The sequence below is a fragment of the Saccostrea cucullata genome, unplaced genomic scaffold, assembly GCF_032062105.1.
Source record: "Saccostrea cucullata isolate Sc308-1 unplaced genomic scaffold, CSIRO_AGI_Scuc_v1 ctg135, whole genome shotgun sequence".
Classification (NCBI taxonomy): Eukaryota; Metazoa; Mollusca; class Bivalvia; order Ostreida; family Ostreidae; genus Saccostrea; species Saccostrea cuccullata.
The window spans coordinates 488,348-505,058 of NW_026933790.1; the positions used below are offsets into that span (position 1 = coordinate 488,348).

The 16,711-nt window shown below is 33.8% G+C and overlaps 2 protein-coding genes across 5 annotated transcripts in view; one reads left to right on the forward strand and one right to left on the reverse strand.

Moving 5' to 3' along the window:
- Positions 1–1,671: 1,671 nt before the first annotated feature.
- LOC134239363 (uncharacterized) overlaps positions 1,672–16,711 on the reverse strand; it is a 31,557-nt gene continuing 16,517 nt past the window's right edge. Inside the window, exons 4-7 of one of the 2 annotated variants that reach the window (XM_062721542.1) lie at positions 7,225–7,306; positions 5,526–5,923; positions 3,593–3,696; positions 1,672–3,375 (exon numbers count right to left, since the gene is read on the reverse strand). In XM_062721542.1, coding sequence (XP_062577526.1) covers positions 2,848–3,375; positions 3,593–3,696; positions 5,526–5,790 — 897 coding nt within the window. In that variant the 5' untranslated portion in view covers positions 5,791–5,923; positions 7,225–7,306 and the 3' untranslated portion in view covers positions 1,672–2,847. Of the gene's footprint in view, positions 3,376–3,592; positions 3,697–5,525; positions 5,924–6,738; positions 6,868–7,224; positions 7,307–16,711 lie in introns of those variants that run through there. The other variant, XM_062721541.1, reaches the window with a different exon arrangement.
- The window catches only part of LOC134239362 (calcium uptake protein 3, mitochondrial-like), a 47,990-nt gene continuing 38,041 nt past the window's right edge, over positions 6,763–16,711 (forward strand). For all 3 annotated transcript variants that reach the window (XM_062721538.1, XM_062721539.1, XM_062721540.1), the window contains exons 1-2: positions 6,763–7,100; positions 9,797–9,932. In XM_062721538.1, coding sequence (XP_062577522.1) covers positions 6,897–7,100; positions 9,797–9,932 — 340 coding nt within the window. In that variant the 5' untranslated portion in view covers positions 6,763–6,896. The remainder of the gene's footprint in view (positions 7,101–9,796; positions 9,933–16,711) is intronic.

Below are 16,711 nucleotides of genomic sequence, written 5' to 3' on the forward strand. Positions count from 1 at the left end.
CATCGTCTGTCCAAACGTTTGCGCTACATGTCTACTGACCTTGATTAATCCCGTGACCCCGATGTATTTGTGGGCAAGCTCTAATCTCCAGACTCATAAAACAAGACCCGCGTGAATTAAAATGGATGCAAGCGATTGACTTTGAAATCAACTATGGTGGTTTATAGATACTAGTCCCGTAATTAGCGTAAACAAGATAAAACCGACACATGCTGCACAGAAACCCAAAATTTCGGAACAGTGTAAGCTGCAACTGAAATGTGGAAGGAGACCACAGCAGAAGCTTATTAGTTATAAATACAAGTAGCTGTTTTCCCTGACATTGCTCTATTTTTTTCTGCTGGTCATTATTAGACAGATTTGTCTGCCATATTTCACTACTGATACGAAGATCAAGATGCTTATGTCTTGTAGCTTATCTGGTGAAAAATCAGGATTCCAGTTTTTACCCTCGAGTATTTGCTCCTTCTTAGTTATTGAAATATTATGAAGTAAACCGTCCTGATATTTTAAATCACATATACGCTAAGTTTTTATGTGCTTGCACAATTTTTGCCTCATTATTTATCCCTATCTATGACCGTTTTAAGATAACAAGATTAAGATGCTTCTTCGAAATCTGAAAGTGCTAGCATATTGAAATCCATTCTGGTGTTTCAATTCGAAGTGCGTTTGCACTAAATTTCAAAGGAAATGTGAGCATGATGTCCCGTAGCTTCCCAAGAAAATAACTCTCTTTTTACAACAGTAACGTATGCTTGTATGTGTTCACATCATAAAATAAATTAACAATGACCAGGAATATGTAAACAAGCACCTGCGAACTAATTTGATGTCCAGCTCAGCAACCGTTCATGGCCCCGGTGACGGGCATGCACCGAGTGACCTCCTATCGACATGGGGAAGACTTTGTACAGGAGGTCAATGACTCTGAAGGTCGATATTGTTACCTGACCAAGGTATTGTAGATATATTCTTACATTATCTTGCATTACAACTTCACTTCAAAGTAAGAAAGATTGGAATAATTACCTTGACTGAGAACCTGTGTTATTTGGGGATTTAACACGTCACAAGGAAGCCAGACGGAGCTTGTCCGACAGACATTCTCACGGATAGAGTACGGCAAAAAGTACAAAATAATTCTAGGTTATTTCTGTCAGATCTCTCACACCTCTTTTTTCTTGCCTTGTAAAATATTTCAAATGTATATGCCCTACTTCGGTTACGTTGTTAGGGTGTTGTAAATAAGATATATGGTGTACGTATAGTAAAAATGAAGTCAAATTATCTTAAATTACGGGAAAGAATACTAGTGCCTCGGAGGCTCGGGATAAAATGCTTGAGTCAGGATCTATATAGATCTGAGAGTCTTGGGAGGTTTGGGAAGATTTCGGAGATGTGTATATAAACAAGAGAAAGCTGGTGTTTATCGTTAGTTAGTGTGATCCCTCCACGACTTGACCCGATTCTGGCAGACGGTCAGCATCAACTGCCCCTCGGCCAAAGTAAGCCTTAACCCGCCATCTGATAAGCTTGATGTTTCAGCCGTAGATCACACTACTAGGTGGTTTAACACTTTCTCGTGCTATGTGAAATATTCCTTAGAGCAATTGTGCTCACCGTATTCCTCAAATTCTGATAATGTAGTGAGAGAACACATTGTATATAAAGGTTTTCAAGTTTTAATATACAATATTATAACAACAGTATTTATGACAACAACAATGATTTAAATAAAGCCCCCCATTTTTACAAAGTAATGAGACACAAGTCTTAAAAAAGTCGAGGGCATTTTGGCAGAGAATACTGGCATCAAATATAAAAATAATACAATGTAGAAATAGGAGAAACAGTTTGGTTCCGACAGGTGTTGGGAGTGCAGCTCTGTCTCAATTATAATTGTCAATAAGAAATTTGATCATAAATGCACACGCGATCTAAGTACCCCTGTTAAAAGACAAGACAATACAGACGCATTGACAGACCGGACAATCGCTGATCTGTGTAGCAAATTTTTAAATGAATTGCCCCATTCCAAAAAAGTCCGTAAAAGAAGAGGAACAAACCTTTGAATTTGAATCAAAGGAATATATAATTACATAATTGAAAAAAAATGTCAATTAAAAAAAAAAATATACACGCAGATGTGTACCTCGTAAACTTTTTTACAAATTATACAAATGCTAACGATCTAGATCTTTATTCACAATTATCTTTGTACAGGACTTGATCAGTCTGCAGTTTGGCACTATTTAAATAAAATAAATTCCTCTTAGTCTTAGGCAATATGCTCTCTCTCTCTCTCTCTCTCTCTCTCTCTCTCTCTCTCTCTCTTTCGCGCTCTCTCTAACTTTCACATTCATTTTACCCTTCTATATCTGCTTTACCTCTGCTGCACTCCAACAAATTGTCCAAATTTTCTTATTGCACTTTTGAAGTGACAATGAAGTGAGTGAAAACGGCTTAGAAAACATACATCATCGCTAGAAAAACATACGTCATCGCCCTGAGAGCACCACGTGATATAAACCCACTAATCACAATTATCATATTGCAACATGTGAACGTAAATGGGAGGACACAAGAGTTTGAAGAAAACGATGGATGATGAAGGAAAAGATGTATTTCTTTCCTCGAAAGTATCAATTGTACAATGCATATTGTATCAATGATATTCTAATGTTTTGTGGGGCAATTCTCGCCAACACATCACAGCTACTGCTCCCTAGAATCATGACGTCATTTCCGGGTGAGCTGCTGCATATAGCTAGAGACTAGCTAGTTGTTTGTTTCCAGATCAGGGAAACTCAGATCTAAATCCCGTATGAAAGACTTGTCTTCCTTTCATGAAGGTCCTTTGTTATTTTGTCGTTTCTTCCTTCTACATGTGTAATATTCACTCAGTACAGAGTAGCAGTCGCGTTTTCTGAAAAGTCTCAATTTCCGTAGAGATGCACTAAAAAAATTCTTCATAACTTTCCTACAAAATTTGACGTAACTCCGTTTAGCTCCTTTCTTTTTCACTTTTTCGGAACAGTCTTTCTTATCCGACTCTCTTTTTTTACAACTAAGATCAGAATTGGACGGCCTAGAACAGTTTTCTTGAAGACTACGTAATTCTAAGTCAGTTCTTTCCACTAGAAATAGTGTTTCGTTTACATATTTCTTTCTGTCCTTCCTCATACTAATTGTCACAGCTTTATTGCACACTAATGCTAACTGGTACCTCCGCACTGAATTCCCCACCCGGATTCCATGCTTTTTATGCCGGTATTTGGAATATTCCAGAACGCCCGGATTTGACCTGTTTCCAGTTTCTTTATAATCTATAGTCTCATTGAACACACAATCTTCTTCTTTAAAGTCATCCTTCTGAAATACAAGAAAAATCATTTACCGATCGATCTCCATAGAAGTTTACTTTAGTTAAGAAATGAATGAATGAACTTGTCATGTAAACAAAATATATCATAGTTTGTAAAATTACTGGTAAAAACTTTAATGATGAATTTTTTCTTTACTTATTAATTTTTTGGTGCTGTTGGATTAATCGGAAACCCATAGCCACAATAAGACTGCGTGGACTTACCGGCAAACTGTAGATGATGCCATCAGGTGCGACACATAAAAATCTCTGGGCAGCGATCCCAAACACTGTGTTCCCCAAGTTATGAGAGCCGGACTGAAGAAGTGCTGGAATGAGATAATTTACATTAGATAAAACACAACTTATAACTTAAATATACGGTTTTTTTTCCTTTTTTTTTTTTAGATATATATAAACCAGATTGACAATATATACTGCGTGGATAAGGCGTGTAAAAGACAAGGAAATGTTCGAGCCTAATTATTATATAAATACATGTAATTCTAAATGACGAAATGATATAGATCTTCCATGTATATTTATTTTTATATCCAAAATGTGTGTATAATAAATTATATAATAGTCACAGTGTCCGGCAATAAATATTTAAAAAAATAAAAAACGACAACACAAGTTGTAAAACGTTAGCGCTAACGTTTTACAACTTGTGTTGTCGTTTTTTCTTTATTTTATATATATATATATGGGCATGCAAAAAAAATGGTTAGCGTGTGTATTTGACATATCTAGAGTTGGCTCTGAGCATCATTGTAAAACAAAATCACTCGCGTGAAGCAGTGTTGAATTAAGTAATTCAGATTAATAGATAATTAAATGCAAGAGGGATCAGTCGAGTTTGAGCGCACCTGTTGGAGAGATAACACACTTATCAATCTAAGTAATGTCTGCATCATGATGAATTATGAAAACAAAGATGATTAAAGCCCGTTAACTATTTTTCGGAGCATGACTTCTGTACGACAGATACAGTCAGTGGGAAAAAAAACGACAAATAGCGTCCTTACAGATTGATCTGAATTCCCAGCATTTTGAGAGAATATTCCGGTCTAAATATTTAATTAAAAAAAAATAAATATATACGGCCTGACGCCAATTAATCAAAATACAATGGAGAATGACTTTTAACTAATGACTTTGATCAGTCTTGACGGCTTAAGTACCGACTTTCCCACGTCCAGGGATTAATGAGATTATACTTAGATTTATTTCATGTAAATCTCTCTCTCTTTTTCTCTCTATCTCTCTCTCCAATACAAGTTTAAGAATTACCCCCTTTAAATTGAGAGATTTTTTTTCTAAAGAACTGAGTTTGAAATGTTCTCAAATATCGGAGTTCATTGTTTAGTAGGCGATTCTCTGCAATTGTCTGGGTAGATCGTCTTAGACCAGCCTGTACGTAATATAAAGCAATATACGTACTGCATTGACAAATAGGCGATAGAGTGTAGCGTTTCAAACCTCCATCAGATATTTTAAATACTAACATAGCTAACACACAAAGACCCCAAAATGGTGCATCCCTGGAATGTTCTGTCAGTCTACCCCAAAGATACCACAAAATATAAGAGTGGCCTGTAATTATAAATTAAATTGAATGGCGATTGTCATTTTCTGGATGTTTATGGAGTACCTGGGGCAGAGAGTACCCCGAAAACATAAAGGTACGGGGCTGATTGAACACATAGACGAGGCGAGCCGCGACCACCATTAATTTTACAGCTGTATCAAACAAGATGTCCACGGTGATAAAGTACTCAATCACTTGTAAAACGTGTAGGGTCATTCCTTTATAAATTATGATACTTATTAGGAGTGATGTTAATCTGTCACCTAGTTTATAACCCGTGACAATAAAGAAATACAAGAATCTATCATTTTATAACCCGTGACCAAAAAAGTGTACTGAAAAAAGTCGATCGAGTGATTGGTACAATACCGCGATATCGGTATGACATGTGACAAACAAAATCAGCATGTGAAAAAGTACAATTAATTAAGTTTACAGTTGAGTCAATTAGTCGCGCTGAGTGACAATGATGAGCCATATTAATAATCACTCTTAAGTTATGGTGAGAAACAATGGGGTGGAAGAAATAAGGCAATGATAATTAAATTAATCGTTTTGAATACTTACAATATTGTGTATTATGTCCACAGGCTGTTCCCCTTACAGTCCCGTCACTCAATATTTCTAGAGCACGGTGACTTTTGGTTCGTAAAAACATCTTTTTCTGAGTGACGTCTTTTTGTCCCTGCACTGGAGTAATTCCGACAAACCTGCGGGACTGGGAATTTACAGGGGCCGTCGTTCCTTGTGAAACGAGGAGGAGCAAAACCGCAAAATACGTTAAAACATGCAAACAAAACTTCTTTGGATCCGTAAATAAGTTAGAGTTCATTTCTTAAAACAACCCATATCACGCGCAGGAAAGGACTACAAATGCCTGCACAGTTCCGCTGTACACTCATAGCACTTTCTTTGAATAAATCTCCTTTTGTGGTGGATTCAGGTCTCTTCCTTTACTATATTTCCTGTACGTAAAATACAAAAGTTTAATGTCAGTAAATGTTTGTCGAAAAAAAATTGGCTACACACCAAAATGCCTAGCCTGCAAATTTTGTTTTTATTCATTATATAGTTTAAACAGTGACAGGGTAAAAATTACGCTGGAATATTCATTCAATTGTAAAGGTATTTCAGGTATTAAACTTTATATACATATATAAAATGATGGATCACAGACCAACTGCACAGAAATGTAAAGTCTTACAAAACAAAACTGCAAACAAGTGTCATCCAAAGATACGAAGAAGGTGTATTTTAAGTATATATATATTATGACCGTGAAATCATATCAATATAACTGAACCGAAGTGGTGATATTTATTTTACACGAGCAAACTTCATTTTACAAACACCTAACTTGTCCCGTCAGCTGACGAAGGTAAAATATTTGACCTATAGGTAGATATATAAACCAAGATAAAATTACTTTGCACGGTCTCATGTATAAAACCGCCTACAAAAAGAAGTGTTTGTTAAAGCAGCTATGGATGTGCATGACCCTCTTCAGTTTCTACATCCCTCTTCGCTGACCATGCACGTGCTTATATGTTTCTTCACAATTCAGCTTCCAATAAGAAAGTTCTCAAAGACCCAAGCAATGTTATCCAGAGATTACTTTAATTTTTTTAAACTCGGTAAAAGAATATAGTAGGTCTGCATTCGCCGAATTTCATTTCTTAACAAATTTAATTAATTAAATGCACAAAGATTTTTAAATTAATACGATTTGTTTGTTTTAGAATTAGAAAGAAAATGAAAGAAAAAAGCATCCATATATTACCTAAGAAAAAATCATAATTCCGTTCAATTAAAGTTAATATCCATGATATATGAATAAAAGTTGCCGGAGTAAAAGATTCCACATCCACTCGGTTCCTATTGTAATTACACACTGGCTGGAATCTTTCGAGTTGAGAGGCGCATGCGTGATCATTAAACATGGCGTCCACCTTTAGCAGAAATATTTTTAGGCTTAGCAGAAGTTTTACTCAAAAAAGAACATTTTCAAATAGTGGCTCATTTTCAAAAAGTTTTAAATACAGATCTTCTATTGCTGGTTTATCAACTGCGTGTATTTTATCGTTGAGTGCATTTTACGTGAACCGAAATGGGATATTACATGTTGTTTATGCTGAAGGAGGGGTAGGTGTTTTGTTTATAAGTTATTAAATGTGGTAAAATGTTTTTTTTTATAATGTTTAAGGACGGAAAATATAAAGTATATTGACTATACGTAGATGTAATAGCTGAGAGTAATCAGTCATACCTGTCTTTTGGAACAATTCACGTGTCTTCAGTGTGTGCTGTTGACATTTTGAAGGCACACTACTGACTTGTCAACATGCATACTGAAAATGAGAAAATATTCCAAGAACCATGAATTTCTAAGAATAAAATGCATATTTATATATAAATGATTGTCAATTTGAATAAAAATAGAAGTAAGTATGAAGACTGGCAATTCATTGAAACTGACAATGCAAGGGAAATAACTATAGAGTTTTAACTGTACACTAACAAAGCAGATTTAAAGTCTCAGACCTACTTCTTATAACAAAGTTTTATTCCAAAGTCTTCATTTTTAACAATGTCATTATCGGATCACAGGTCGTTTAAACAAAGACTTAAGCATGTCTGATAATCTGAGATGACCAGGGATAAGTTTATCATATCAGTACCAAAGATTTCTCTGGTAGGCCTATACATCCTTTTCAACAACTGTCATCGCCCCTATTGTGAGAGAAGTAGATCTGAAAACTGACATAATGGTCCTGTTGATTTACAGAAAAAAGTCTTTTTGTTATGGCATAAAGTGGGATACATTTCATTTTGTCTTCAGAATTTTACGAATGTCTTAGGTATTTAGTCTTTTAATTTGAAAACCTGGGAGAAAAATTCAAATTTATTGTGAAACATTACAAATGAGAACATTGTAAGTTACATAATGAGTCTTGTAACTGGTATGTTTATTATTTCATTTCTGACATTAAAATAAATAGACTTTTGAAATCATTAACTTAAAAATTACATGTAGCAATCTTTATCACTAACTAAAGACAAAAAATGAGTCTTTTTAGAAAACTGGGGAAAAAACCATCAAAAATAATGGGAGGCATCTCTGATATCACTCTTTTCATTGGGTTATATATGTAACATTACTCATTTGTACATTTTGCTAATATATTAATTCTATATCCAGTATTAATAATGTAATTTAAAGTTTTACTTTCATTGCATAATCAGTTCATTCAGTTGATATTTATAATTTATTTGAACATCAAGGTGATTGTTTTTTTCAGTGAAGCATCCAAAAACATTGTATATAACATTGATTTGATTTTTTTTTAAGGCCTTTAAGCATGTTTAGGCCAAATATTTTCAATGTTGAGAAGCCAAAATGTAGCAAAATATAAAACAATTTTACTGGGAATAAATTTGCAAATTTATTATTAAGAAATTGTCATGTCTGCAATGTGCATGTGAATTTCAACCTTCCCACAATTTTTTTGGAATATAATGAGATTTATTTTGATCAGGATAGGAATTATATTAAGAATTTTAAACCAAGAAGCCCAACTTCCCTACAGGAACAAATTTCCTCTATTGTTACCTGTTTCTAAAATCATTTTAAATGTAGATTATTAGAATACTTTAAATAGTAGTGTAGATTAATGTGTTTGCTGAATTATTAAGGTACAGGTAATCTTAGATCAAAGCAGCTCCTGGAGGCTGAAGATATTTGTTAAACCCAATTTGATTTGGTGTTAGATTTTAAGGCTCTTTAAATGGATTACCAGAAGTCAAGAGGCTTTTACTTTTTGATTTTTTCACGTGGTTATTGTGTTAAGGTGGACTGAAAGAAGTGCAAGTACTTTTTTGCTGACTCAAAGAAATGTTTTACATATTGCATAATATAGGACATTTAAAAGTTTGATATCAGTTCTAAGTTCATTCATGTTTTTATTTCATTCACAAATCAGGTCTTGATTTAATGCTAACACTAGATATACCTCTTTTACTGATATATACCCATAAGTTTATGTGCAGTGGTTTAATAACAAAATCAATATATCTTATCTTACTTATCTCTTAAACAACTTTTTGGCTCTGTTACAATTTCTAAACATTAAAATATTTTTTTTTTCAAAAATAAGTGAAGAGGAAGATTGGTTTGTTTAAAAATATGCTCAGCATTTAAAACATCACTTTAATTGATATAATTCACAGCGGTGCAATTGGTACAATGTAAAAAGATATTACAGAGGAGCTAACCTATAAAGCCACACACTAGTATATATAGGTTCCGCACTCCTGATAAGAAATCAGCCAAATTATATACCACACACAAGTTCAGTTCTGTACTTATGTATATTTTAAAGTTTTTCATTGAAGAACATTTAAATGGCAAAGAATTTCTTTTGGTCTCTCCATCCTGTTAATTTTGAACAAAGAAATCAAATTTTTCTGTGACAAGTTCAATTTTTTTATTTATGATAATGTGATGAGTGCTTAGTCATAATTTCACAAAAGAAGGAAAATTTGTTACCACATTTGATCAACTAATTGTTACTTTATACTACATGTACTAGTACATAACATTTTGCCTGTGTGTACTTGATGGGTGGGTATATGATGCATCCATAGGCTGCTGAATGTCTTATGAAGAAGTACATTTGACTAAATTCTTTGTTTAAAAAAAATGTATATATTTGGCATGCAGCCCAGGCCTGAGAAGAGATAAATGAGAAAGCCAAAATTGGAAAAAATTCAGAAATGTAATGTTAAATTATGTGTGGTGACAGAAGGCATGTTTACTGTGTATTTTATGTTTATTGTAGGAGGAGGGGAGAGGGAAGCATTCCCCTACGTACAGGGAGCTGAGGTTTTTACAGTTTGCCTCTGTGGAATACAAAGGAATCACATACATGACACCACAAGACTTCCTGGAGTCTGTAACAGAGGAAATGCCACGACGTAGGTGTTCAGAGTTATAGGTTCACGACGTAGGTGTTCAGAGTTATATCACAGGTTCACGATGTAGGTGTTCAGGGTTATATCATATGTTCACGATGTAGGTGTTCAGAGTTATATCATATGTTCATGATGTAGGTGTTCAAAGTTATATCACAGGTTCACGATGTAGGTGTTCAGGGTTATATCACAAGTTCACGATGTAGGTGTTCAGAGTTATATCATATGTTCATGATGTAGGTGTTCAGAGTTATATCATATGTTCAAGACGTAGGTGTTCAGGGTTATATCATATGTTCAGGACATAGGTGTTCAGAGTTTTATCATAGGTTCAGGACATAGGTGTTTTGAATTTTGAATTATATCCACAGGCTATTGTTTCATATACGGGGCTCTCCCCACTTATTTTTACCACAAGGTACCTAACTCAATTTCAGGGCGTGAGGCTCCCCCGCTTTAAGCTTGTATTTTGTTAATATATCAATCGTTAGCCTACTGAAAATGGTTTCAGATGTCTTTGATTGAGTCTCTTTATTGTAAACCTGCACTCATTTATTCCTCGAAAATTACCTCGATACAAAATAAGACTCCAGATGGGAAACAAAGCTTCCGGTTGGGGTTATAGATGTAGGATAAAACCAGAGACTTCAGATTATTCCATTCCATAATCCACGGTTTTATCATATAGGTTCAGGTCGTAGGTGTTCAAAGATATATCACAGGTTCAGGATGTAGAAGTTCACAATTATGTTTATCATAGCTTTTATGCCCCCCTCCCCCTTTAGATGCAACATGTTGTATACTTAAAGACCCAATTATTTTACCGTACGGTTACCTGAGGAGGGGGAGTGGTCCAAGTAACAGTGGTGTTGTTTACCTGGAGACCCCCAATACCCAAGATGTCAAAAATCTATATACATGTAGCATTACACTGGAAGTCTGTGTCTGGTGATCAAGGTCAACATTCCGTGTTTCGTGTCTAAATTTGAGTGAAACTACTTGAAATAATTGAAATGTTTCAATATAAAATTTATTTATTTATACTTTCAGCGAAATCTAATGAAGAAAAAAAAAATATTGAGAAATATTGTTTTTATATTTTAAAAAAGTGTAAAATTGAAGAAAAGAACACAGAGTAAAACTACAAAGTAAATATATCTTTTTTTTAATTAAACTTGTGTAAATATCAAAATTAAAAAAAAAAAAAAAAATATTCCATTCATAGGCCTATACGTCGTGTGAACATATACAATGTACCGCGATAGAAATATCGCCTACGTTTTGACCAACAATAGTGTCAAAAATATTCACCATTTCCGGGTGTTCGTGTGTATAAATTTTTTTTATTGTTTGCAAGATTTCTTTTATAATTTTAAGAATTGATCTTTGGCTTTATATATTCACTTTTTAATTTCGAATATTGGGTATTGACAGACGTTAGGAAATTCGAACTAAAAGTTACAATCTCGAAACTCATTTTTCTGACATTTCAGTTACAACGGAACATGGTGTAGATTGTATTCATATATGCATAGACAAAACATGGGATAAAGGAATTGTTTATCCGTGCCGTTTTTGTGAAATATCTTTTCTTACTTATCATATTCCAATTTTAATCGGCAATAGTGTTTCTGTGCACGGACCGGTCTAAATTCTACAGCAGATATCTTGGACGACATATCGCCTAAAATACAAAATAGCCGTTGAGATTGAAAGCAAATATTTTATAAAGTCATGTTTTAATTATCTACTCACAATTGTTTTTGAAATAAAATTTTACCAAATTGCAAGATTCTTTTTTAGCCCCTGTGTATACAAGGCGGCTACATGAAAGTGTTTGACGCGTGACCAGGCGATCGTTTTTAAAAGACACAAACTCAGACTATCAGGTAGCACGGGTAGCTGGCCTGTCAATCAAATCAGAAGCTATTGTTTTTTTAATGATTGACAGGCGGTAAATTATTGATCTTGAATCAGGTAGATTTTGGGGGCGTTAACATAAAATTGGGTGTTTAAAAGTACATGTACTGCTTGAGGAAGGTGTGTACTCATTGGAGGTGCATAGTGACTGTACTAATGACAATATATTCCAACCATCAAAGGACTTGTTTGATAATTGGATGATATACTGTAAGCATGTCTGAACATGGGTATCAGTAGCTTTCTTTGAGTCTGTATATAATACGGGGTGAATGTCTCCTTGTTAAAATTTGACCAAACAGTTTACACAAAGACCCTGGCTGTCTTCATAATCACCCCCACACCCCCAGCCACCCAGGATACCAGACAAAGGCTTGTGCATCTTTTATCGCCCAGAACAAGGACAAATTATGACTAGACTCCTCTTCAATAGAACTTACAAAACGCATTGTACTCATTCATTTTAGGTGTTCATTGACTTTTCATTTTCATTATAAAAACTCAGCAATGCTGAAAACCTCTGACAACAATCGATCTCCTCATGAAACATAGTTCCTCACAATTCCCAGCCAAACCTCCCAGTTTTGCTGAACTTTTGAAGTTCTAAGGCTTGAGTACACTCTTGTAGGGAGAATAAAAAACTTGACATATATAAAGGTAAAAAAAGCAATACTTATGTCTCTGATAGAGCTTTGTTGGGTGAGTCAGTAGGACCCTGAGAGTTTTTATTATCTAGGAGTCACATATAATCCCTATCTCCTTCTTACATTCTAACAAGTCAATACGAAAAAGCCCAAACTGTAGGAGTTTGGTCATGCAAAGGTATTATGAATGGACAGTTCTGTTTTGTTGACAGTGTTAGATTTAACACTATATTTATTAGGAAGTAAATTCTCCATTCATGATTCTCTAAATCTAAATATGCAATGCCATCGGTTTTCTTTCTTTTTTTAAATACCGAGAATTAGACAGACCTTGGAAAAAATTCATGAATGGACTTGTTTTTTGTTTTTTTGTTCAAATGAGAAAAAAAAAACGTATTGCATTAAATGTTAAATAGCAAAGTTAAACTGAAATTGTACAGATGATTTGTTTTCTTTTACCAGATTTTTTTTAAAGTTATATCTTTAGAGCATTAAGATTCAGATAAAATTCCTTCTGACATTGTCAACCCAGTCCTCTGATTTTTTTTTCTAAAATGAGTAAGAAATGAAGAATTTGTCTTGTTTAAAGAAGATTAAACAAATTTTGAAAGATTTTTAACCAAAAAAAAGTTTACCGGTACCATTTAAAGAGAACCTTTGAATTGTTCTTCTAGTAGCATAGGAAAGGTTTATTGTATGTTTATATTTCAAATGAGAACATGATTCACCTGTCCTAACATAAAGAAGGGTAGAATTTCAACTACAAGGAATTCAAAATCAAATTTTAATAATAGTATGTAGGTAATTTTTTAATGATTGCCATGTTGTACATAAACAGAATTCTTGCAAGACAAGAGAGCCTAGCTAAGCAATTTTGCAGGATTTGGAATTTCCCAATTGAACACCTACTCTTGAGACCTTGCGGTTTTACGTTGGCAGATATTTGCTCGAACCGATCCTGATTTAATAGAGTCTAGTAGATTCTATACCGACATATTTCTTGTATGTATGTGTGTTGGACCTACCTGCATTTGAAAAATAATTTTAATTTCTTTTAGTTGAAGGCTGAAGTGCGGTTACAATTTTCAATTGTTAAGTCTATGTTAGAGCATATATTGATAAGGATACCTGGAATCTAGCCTAATTTAATTTCAAAGTATCCTGTTCTCCTGTATATATATAGGATATTTATCCCCCCAAGAAGCAACTTTATAATTGCATACATGGTGCTCCTTATTTTGAAATATTCAATGGGTTAACCACTTGTGTATCTCATTGCTGATTGCAGCATTCACTGATGTTATCAAGTTGATATATAGGTAGACTGAAGATAAATAATATTATTTCTTTCTACTTGAAACTTTTTTGATATGCATAATAATGTATAATTAATGAAAAAAACATTGCAATTTCATTAGTTAAGTATACATCTGCAGATCAATATGCGACTCTGTGAAGAACTAGGAATGCTAGCAATGTCTCTTCATTGAGACAAAAGTATTTGTTTTGTCCTTTAAGGGGAAATATTTTTCTTGAGACAAGGTTAATGGTTTGCTTCATGTGTAAAAATTGGTGTTTTGAATGATGACTTGAAAGGAACCAGGAAGAGTTGGACATTGTTTATAAAGTCTGAACACTGTGTAAGACAAATGCTGGGAACTGCAGAAATGAGGCAAAAGAAAGCAAGACACAACTAGGCAGAAAAGGACTGTAGGAGAAGTGAGAAAAATGACTCGTATGTAAAGATTAGGACATGAATATTAGTCCTTTAGTCAGACCAGGACTGTATTGGAAGAAAGTTGATTTGGAGGGAGGGGGATTTTATGACATTTTTGGTTTATTGTAGTTTAGAAGATCATTGGACACTCTGATTCCACATTGTCCTTCAACTGTATGAAAGATAAATGTTCCTGGAATAAATTCCTGTCAGAAAATCACTAAAAAGTCTGTAAATATTACCTTCCAGGCTTTAAGAAAATGTCAAGGCTTTTCTTTCGGGTGCTTTTATATTGTTTGAAAGGTTACAAAAAAGTGTAATTAGCACAATGAAAAATATGATTCTGGCTGTTTCGAATGAAAAATGTATCTGGAATATTTGATGATAAATGGTGTGAAATTATGAAAACAATATTGTTGGATGAGAAATGTGTTACATTGCTGTTTAATGTGTCTTGGAGATTACAAACATTGGTATTAAACTTAACACCTAAGGTGTTAGAGTTTTTTGTAAAGAAACTCTTTAATGATATATTTCTTGTAGCATATTTCATGAAAGTTGGGACTAAGAGATATACAGTTAAACCTTAATATCTCGAACTCCATGGAAATAAGAATAAAGATATCTGTAAGCTCAAGATATTGAAGGAATTAACGTTTTAAAGGAACTGGTTCTTAGACTTTCAAATCACTTCAAAATATCCATCATGGAAATCAAGATATGAGAGTTCCAGATAACAAAGTTCAACTTTATTCATATTACAAAAAGTGTAGATTCCTTTTAATACAAATTTTGTCTCAGAATGTTGAAATTAATTAATTTTAACATTCTGAGACAAAATTTCTCACCTTTCCCTCCCTCCTTCACATCCCCCCCCCCTTTCTCTCTGGAATGCATTTTTATACATGATTTCATGCATTTTATTATAAAATGTACCATGAATATCACATAAAAGTAAATTCTAGTCATTACTGAGTCCTTAGATTTATAAAGATAAGATTAACCAAAGAACAGGGAGATGCCCCTAATCTACCCATTGATTGGGTGTTGGGCTGATCAAAAATAAATGTTAATGTTGTCTTTGTGTTTAAAGCACATGTAGGTTTTAGGAAGGCCTGTTTTCCACCTTTTTCTGTCATATATGTAAATACAATCAAATCAGATGGAAGGCTTTTACAACCATTGTTGGAGATCAATCTTTTTTTAAAGTTAAACCAAGGAAATATTTTGTCTCAAATATCACTTTAAAATCCAGAACTTGTTTATTCGGAAGATGAACAGATTTTGGATGATTATTGTGCACATTGTTTTTAGGCTAAGATTATGTTTGGGTAATAATCGTAACAAAGTGATATTAACTTTCACCAGTACAAGATAAGCCCACGGAAGGACAGCATAGCATAGATCCTAAAAGTTTGTAGAAATTGAAACCTCTTCTGTTGTGTAAGGAAAATTGATAATTATCTACTTGAAACATAAAACTCCTGAGAAAAGTATTCAGTTTGAAAATACAAATTTTGTTGTCACAGGTAGTTGAAAAAGAATAGCTGCAAAATGTTGGATTGACAAGGAACATGTTGAAAAATAGCAACAACCCCCCCCCCCAACCCCCCCCCCCCCCCCTGCAAAATAATATATTGTAAAGCAAATCTTTATTTGCTGTTGAGTTAAACAATTATTACTAGACCTTCTGGAATTATTAAGATTGGCCAAAATCATCTGAATAATGAATCCCCCCCCCCCCCCCCCCCTACACACACTCATGTCACTTGAAAAGATTTTAGTACCAGTACATTATGATTATGGCCAAATTATTATTATATTTCTCAATTCATTTCTAAATGAGATATGATGTAGTGTATGTATGTAAAATATTCCAAGCTGTTATTCATTAGAGAGTACATATACTAAATATTTAACGGCTCTTTAAATTCCTAGGAAGATTACTAAATTCCAATTTAAAATAGATTTTATTAAAAAAAATATTGATATAGATTTGCACAAGTGTTGACCTTGCAACAGTGGCCCTAAGTGGAACAAGCCTGTTGACTTTAAATCTGCTATTTCAGCATATAATTTTGGTGGAATAAAAAGCTTATATATTTATAGAATATAGGAGGGGTTTAAGTCTTTATAAAACTCTCTCTGGATCCATTACACTTTATCATGAAATACAGATAGATCGCCTGAATAAAACTTATTGTGAGGACATAGCGCTCACCCTTGCCTGGTTTTCCTTGTTGTGTATTCAATGCATTTGAGAGTTATAAATGATAAGCACAACTGAGTGTGCAAATTAATTATTAACAAAAAGGTTTTGATATGTGTGTGTGGCTATCTCTCTTTCTCTCAACTATTTCAATGCCATTTTTCTAGTTCCTCATTTTAATTTGAGCCTTTTTAAGTATTCCGTCATGTTATAATGTCAGTTTAACTTGTTAGTTGGACCTGGGGCAAGTTTAGACCTTTAATCTCCAAATAGTTTGAATTGCTTAAAAATC